The following is a 7,500-nucleotide window of genomic DNA, read 5'->3' as shown; positions in this document are numbered from 1 at the left end:
GAGGCCTCAGGAGTCCCGCTGAGTCATCTTAACACACTTCCTCTGGCAGCAGCATACACACTCACACCCTAGAAATTCCATTGAATTAAGAAGTTCAGCTACACACACACATATACACACGCACACACTCAGACAGACACACACACGCACACACACACACACACACACACGCACACACTCAGACAGACACACACACGCACACACACACACACACACACTGTTAGTAGCTTTGGGCTGTGGTATGTACTGCATACTCAGTAGACGTGTGGGAATGTTCATTGGTGGTGGAACTGCACGAGTGTTTAGTGGACATGTAGCCTACGTACGTATGTATGTTGAGTGGCCGGTCACTCGTGACCTGAGAAGTGCTAACTTGACTGCAATCAGCACTGAGGAAGGAAATGGTGTCTGGGTTTATGTGAGAGACAGCACTGTGTGTGTGTGTGTGCGTGTGTGTGTGTGTGAGAGAGAGAGAGAGAGAGAGAGTGAGAGAAAGAGAGAGAGAGAGAGAGAGAGAGAGAGAGAGGAGCGGTACAGCGGTTGTTAATGCTCATATTTGTGACTTTCTCTTTATATGTGTGTGTAGTGCGCACACATGCTTTTTGATGTCTGTGTGTGTGTGTGTGCGTGCGTGTGCACATGTGTGTGTGTGTGTGTGTGTGTGTGTGTGTGTGTGTGTGTGTGTGTGTGTGTGTGTGTGTGTGTGTGTGTGTGTGTGTGTGTGTGTGTGTTTGTGCGCATGTGTGTGTGCGAGTGTGTGTGTGTGTGTCTATAATAGGGATGGGCATGATTAACCGATTAACCGATGATTGATCATTAAACATTTAGTCGAGGAAATTAATTTTCGCCGACAAACCGTTAAATAAAAAATTAAAAAAACTTGAATGTAGGTCATTTGTGCACGTCCTCAATGCAATGCATTTCGCTGTTACACCTACACAATTTGGGCAGCAGGGGGCAATATCTCACCATCAGGGTACCCTGGCTTGACTTGTTTGTTACATGCGTGCTTCCATAGAGCGGGCTTTGCCTAACCATGAAGAGGTCTCGGCGAAGTGTGGCGTGGGACCATTTTCGGTTAGAAAATGACAAAGTGTACTGCAATTACTGCAATGTGAATTACAAATACAGTTAATCGACAACGACCATGATGTATCACTTGAACACCGTATCACTTGTAAAAGACGGCGGTGATTCATCTCAACCTAGCCTCGCCTCGATGTCTGCACCGTTATGTGCCTTCGTTGTTGGCTCACTACTTGAAGCCTCCCTCGTTTGCGCATTGCCCACCAATTCAGGTTTAACTTTTCTTGTTAATCACTTCACACTTTTGCTAATAAAAACAAATCCTCGAAGAAAAGCATGATGTTTTTGATGTATTTTTTGTTATACAAGAGTATAGGGCATGTTGGGCCTAAATGTGTGCTGATTTTAATATAAAAATGTTAATGGTTCACCGATTATTAATTATTAATAATAATTAATAAAATGTTCACCGTATGCCCATCCCTAGTCTATAATGAGGACATTTTTATTTTTCTTGAGTTTTTTTTAATGACAAAACTAGAAGTGAAAAAACAGGGTGAATGGAAGTGCCCCGCAATAATTTAAATTAAAGGGTGTGTGTGTCTGTGTGTGCAAGCGTGCGTGCGTGTGTGTGTGTGCAGGAATGTAGTGTCATTGTTCTGTCTTATAATGGGGGGGGTCGTCATTATGTGCTCACCCAATGGCATGGAATTTGGTCCCGATAAGGCCACGTATTTTTCTATCTGTGGTGCAATGAAGTACACAATGAGCTACCCAATCCGAACCTTGTCAGAAGATAGATTTGTTATAAGTTTTTAACAGTCACTTAAAGGGGTATGCCACTATTTTGGGGCTTAATACAGTTAAAATCGTTGGCCAGGGTTTATAAAGGTGGTAAAGTGTCTAATTTTTCATGTAAGCTGTTGTCTTGCTTTAAGACAAGTTAAAAGAGGGAGCATGTCGCTAAGCTAGTGAAAGTCAATGGATCCGTGTAGTATGCTACAATGCTACACGGATGCAAGACAATGCTTAACATGAAAGACACTTCACCACCTTTATAAACCCTGGCCAACGATTTTAACTGTATTAAGCCCCAAAATAGTGGCATACCCCTTTAAAGTAGTTGAATAGCTGTGTACTTCTAGAGGAGGACGTCTCTAATGCCTCTTTTCCACTGCCGGTTTTCTGGTAGGCCTACAGCCTGACAAAGCGTGACTCAGCCGCCACTTTTTTTGCTTTAGGCGAATAGGCACGACACACACAGCTCAATCGCAAAGCAAAAAGTGGCGTCCGAGTCGCGCTGTGTTCGAGCTGTAGGCCGATCAGAAAAAAACGGCACAAGCGTGCTGAGCTGTAGGAGCTCCACCTGACGTGGTAGAAAGCCATCTCCCAGACAGAGTGTGTGTGTTTATAAGTTTACTTTTCCTGTGTGTGTTTGTGTGTGTGTGCGCGCGCGCGCGTGTGTGTGTGTGTGTGTGCTTGCCCAGGCTTCTAGAGGAGGAGGTATCTAAGCGTGTGTGTGTGTGTGTGTGTGTGTGTGTGTGTGTGTGTGTGTGTGTGTGTGTGTGTGTGTGTGTGTGTGTGTGTGTGTGTGTGTGTGTGCGTCCCCAGGCTCCTGGAGGAGGAGGTGTCTAAGCAGAAAGCCATCTCCCAGACAGAGTGTGTGTGTTTATAAGTTCACTATTCCTGTGTGTGTGTGTGTGTGTGTGTGTGTGTGTGTGTGTGTGTGTGTGTGTGTGTGTGTGTTTCTGTGTGTGTGTGTGTGTGTGTGTGTGTGCGTCCCCAGGCTCCTGGAGGAGGAGGTGTCTAAGCGTGCGGAGCTTGAGGAGCTGCACCTGACGCAGCAGAAGGCCATCTCCCAGACGGAGGCGGAGAAGCAGCAGCTGGAGCGCGAGCGTCTGGCCAAGGAGGCCGCTCTAGACGACGCCATGACACAGCTGGAGCTACTGCAGAACGAGAGGCAAGACGCCCTCGAACAGTACCAGGTAACACACACACACACACACACACACACACACACACACACACACACACACACACACGAGAGGCAAGACGCCCTCGAACAGTACCAGGTAATACACACACACACACACACACACACCAGGGCTTAACACTAACACCCGCCAGCTAGCCAAATGCGGGTGAATATCGGCGTTGGCTAGTAGATACCGAAGGTTCACTAGCCATTCTGGCGGGTCCGTTACTATTCTGAATGATGAGGCACCGCATTTTGTACTTTTTTTCCTCGGACCGTCTTTGCTACAAAAGCAATACAATGCGATTTCGCGAGCCTACAATACCCATGAAGCACCTGTGTCACGTGTCACCTGTGTGTCACGCACGCCAAGAATCTGATAGAGCTACTAGTCTTGCGAAGAGGAGTGGCAGCGAGCTACCGGCATATCAGCGTGCGTTTGGAAATGTCACTGAAAACCTTGTCGTGAAAATAAAGTAGCGAAGTTCATCTCAACTGACCTGTTTTGCGATCTGTCATTAGTACAATACTTAGTAGTAGTGGACATTAAAATGACCAAGGCGAGAGGAAAACACGCCAGTCTGTCTTGTGAAAGTCTCGAGACTAAAGCGCAGTGATAAGACAAGGACACATGCGGCATTAATAATGTTCGGATGAAATTATTTTCTGATTTGCCAGTATGTCTTCATACCTTAATATTCCTCCATGTTTCTTGAGCTGTTGTTCCCGACTGTCAAACCGGGATTAAACAACGCGCAGTAGCCTAGTGTAGCCTTCCAGACTGCACAAAAGCATGTCCCTTGCCCGTTTCGCCTTGCGTCCGTTTGTATTTTAAACAACTCAATATTAAACGAAATGAAAGGAAGTCGTAGCCCCTTCTGTAGTTACCGCATCTGTGTGCGCTTTTTAGTGGATACTATAAGAAAATATTCCAGAAGAGGTGTTATTCCACATCCATGACCGAGGACAGGCGAACTTGGCAATGACTTTTGCTATCTACTTTGCGCATCAATTTGGACGGCGACCTCCACAGATTGGCCCATATGATATGAAGAAAGTGCCTTTCAGATCAAAGACGAAAATATTTTGCTCTCGTGTAGCTTACATTTGTGCCCTTCCACAACACTGTGCTTGGTGTTTCTGCATGGTCAATATAGGCTATGCCATTCCTCAGATCAGTAAATCTGTTCTTTCCATAGCATGCATGCATGGACCAGTTAATAGGCCTAACAATTATAATTATTAAGCCCTATATTATATTATATTATATTATATTATATTATATTATATTATATTATATTATATTATATTATATTATATTATATTATGTTATATTAGCCTACATTACATTATTACAGCCTATTATATAATTCTTTAAAGCTGCTATGATGGTTAAGAAAATTATGGCTAGTGAAAAGGCCCAATGGCTAGTGAGTCAGGAAAACCACTAGCCAAAATGGCTGGTAAGCGAAAAAGTTAGTGTCAAGCACTGACACACACACACACACACACACACACACACACACACACACACACACACACACACACACACACACACACACACACACACACACACACACACACACACGAGAGGCAAGACGCCCTCGAACAGTACCAGGTGATATACTAGACACACACAGTACACACAGTACCTCCAAGCTAGCAGTTAACATTGAGTCCTATGAGACCAGTTAGCCGCCAGCTGGTCTCATAGGACTCAATGTTAACTGCTAGCTTGGAGGTAAAATTTGCACTGCCATACCCAGAGAATGTACAACCCTATTATTTAACTCAAGGGGAGGTGTAAAATAAGCTTATTTCCAAAAATGGGACAGTATCACTTTAAGACTAAACACATTTACTCAACAGTTGAGTCTAACTTTAAAAGTAAATTAAATTCAGAAAAAAAGTCAACAAAATGAGAGCAATATTCAGAAATGGCTAAGGAAAGTCGACAACGAACGCATATCATCAAAGGCATTGAAACTGAAACTTCAAATCCGAGTTCCATTTTTGGGAGTGAGTGTTGCAACAGCATATTAGCCTCAGCAGGTTAGCACATTGCTGTGTTCTCCTTATTACACGCTTCTGTATGCTGAGTGTGGCAGCAGCGGTTGGCCACAGGGCTCCTTGGCACTAGTGCTGCCCTCCCCTGCACCAACAAGGACGCTCAGCTGTGCCCTTCAGACAAAAACTAGTTAGATTAACCCATTGATGCCTAAAGCACCTGCAAAAAAACTCCTGTTGAATGCCTAAGCCCTTGTTGGGAAAGTTGCCCTCCTAACCTAAATATCTTAGCATCTGATGCACATAAAAACATGAAATAAGTTGCATTTTTAACCCTAAGACCCTCATCTTGCATTAGAATGTGTTCATAACATGTAACATACCAACATTTTCATTTAAAAAGCTAAATTCTCAAGAGCCTGAATGCAGCGTATACTGTGTGTCTCCAGGCACCAAAGGTCAAACAACATATACGAGTTATCAGGCTAAAATGGGTTGAAGAACACCAGCAGTCTCTGCCTTGTGTTCCTCATAGTGCTTGCAGGGGTAATCTTGTCTTCGGGGTCATGTGTTGTACGGATATTTTGCTAAACACTGACCCCTAGTGGCTCAGAGAGGGATTTTTTGTTTTCTAAATCCCCTTCACACATACCGCTACTTGGCATTGTAGAGCCTCTATGAGTGTGTTGTTGCCAAAAAGGATAATGATCAAGTCTCAAATCTGTTATTTCAGACTGCTTAAGTGATCATCATAATGTTGTTATCATGTTGTAAACCTTTTGTTGAAGACCCTCTTTCTTCGCAATTGAATATAGTATAACCTTTGTTACAGGCTCTAGGCCCAATAACAAGACAATAATACAACACAAAAAACTACCAAAAAATAGCTCTTGCAAATAATGTGAAGTTGGAATGCTAGTCTACAAAGCTGCAAAGATTAAAGTGGCCAGTAAAAACAAAGGAAATACGCCTTCCGAGCTTCTAAATTGACAATCCAGTGCAACCAGAGCAGGACTAAATAATAAGTGCAAAGGGAAAAGAATCTGGTGCTACACGGATGTCTATTTTCTGTTCTTTTTTTTCAGTGCAGTAAGACATGCGTCTTCAGAGAAATGGTTTTCTGATTTACTAAATCAATTACTGAATTACTAAATTGGAGATCCTCAGCAGGTGTGCGTAAGAGGGCGTGGATATTACCTGAAGTGCAAACCAAGTCTCCGGTGTGCCATACTCAATATACATTTGACAATAAGAAACAGTGGAATAAAGGTCAAAAAGGTTACAAGCAACCATCAAATAGAAGTTCATCAAGTGGCAGTTCATTAAAGTGACCAGTGTCTGAAGTAACAAAATACATTTGCACCGTTTGCATGCAAGTGCATCATTCATGTTTGGCTGGGACGTGTTGACTGTATACTTTTAATAAAATATATTTTTTAAATTGAAATTCAAACATTATGTAGAACTTTGGAAAAAATGGGGTAGAGTGTGAAAATTAATTGAAAGAGGAAAGAAGGTGACATTGAAATAATTGTCCTTTCGGTTTTGTGGCTGTCCGTCAAGAGAGTTCAGTTAAAATTCGACCTAATTTTTAAAGTGTTGACTATAAACAGACTGCCCATCAATATGAATGCTTGATATCATCTATTTTTAAACACATGATCATTTCCTACAAAAAAATTGTCAAGACTAGTGACCAGTTGTCAGTGGATTAAGCAGGTAGATGTTGTTGCTGTCCACCAGAAATATAGTTTACCACTATGTTTTCAATTGTTTTATATTTGGTTACATTCCCTGGGGCAATGAGGTTCCTTGATTCTTACTTAAAGGGACACTGTGCAGGAAATGGTCAAAAAAGGTACTGCAACTATGCTGCTCATTGAAACTGGGCTGCCTATTGCCAAATTTGATCTTTACATGAAAGTTTACTAAGTAATAAACAAATATTTTCTAGTATGGTCCAAGTGCAGTCATTTTTGCAGCTAAAAATGGCTATTTTTGGAAATTCAAAATGGCGGACCATGGAGAAGATCCCCCTTTTCATGTATGAAAAGTGAAATTTTTCCAGTCATAATGAATACTTAGAATTTGATGGTGGTGGTAAGTATTCATGAAAAAGGTAACATTAGTGAATGGGCAGCATGAATTCTGGAAATAAACAACTAAAAATCTCACACAGTGTCCCTTTAAGCCATGGATGAGGGAGTGCTCAACTCCCACATGATTCCTATTATATTCCTACTGGTTTAGGATTCGAACCTGTGTAACGGAGGCTAACTAGCAGGTGGCGTGGAGCGTTAGTAAACCTCCCTCCCAAAGCCTCATACGTGAGTGTCGTTGCCGTTGGACTGAGAGACTGGTCTCTGGGTCCAGCGGTATCGTACTGTCTCCCATTGCCGTTGTAGTTGACGAGGTCGCACGTTCGCGCCCAGAGGGGGACGAGCAGGTGCAAGATGACCTCCGTCACAACCTCCCAATACCAACTTTCTAAC

The 7,500-nt window shown here is 42.9% G+C and overlaps 1 protein-coding gene across 1 annotated transcript in view; it reads left to right on the top strand.

The window, feature by feature from the left end:
- Window positions 1-7,500, top strand: part of swap70b (switching B cell complex subunit SWAP70b) — a 57,281-nt gene that overhangs the window by 46,298 nt on the left and 3,483 nt on the right. Inside the window, exon 10 of the mRNA XM_063197663.1 lies at window positions 2,813-3,011. Coding sequence (XP_063053733.1) covers window positions 2,813-3,011 — 199 coding nt within the window. The remainder of the gene's footprint in view (window positions 1-2,812; window positions 3,012-7,500) is intronic.

This window comes from Engraulis encrasicolus, chromosome 4, assembly GCF_034702125.1.
Source record: "Engraulis encrasicolus isolate BLACKSEA-1 chromosome 4, IST_EnEncr_1.0, whole genome shotgun sequence".
NCBI classification, from domain to species: Eukaryota; Metazoa; Chordata; class Actinopteri; order Clupeiformes; family Engraulidae; genus Engraulis; species Engraulis encrasicolus.
Note: the sequence above shows the minus strand (reverse complement) of the source record. Positions and strands in the feature narration are given on the sequence as shown.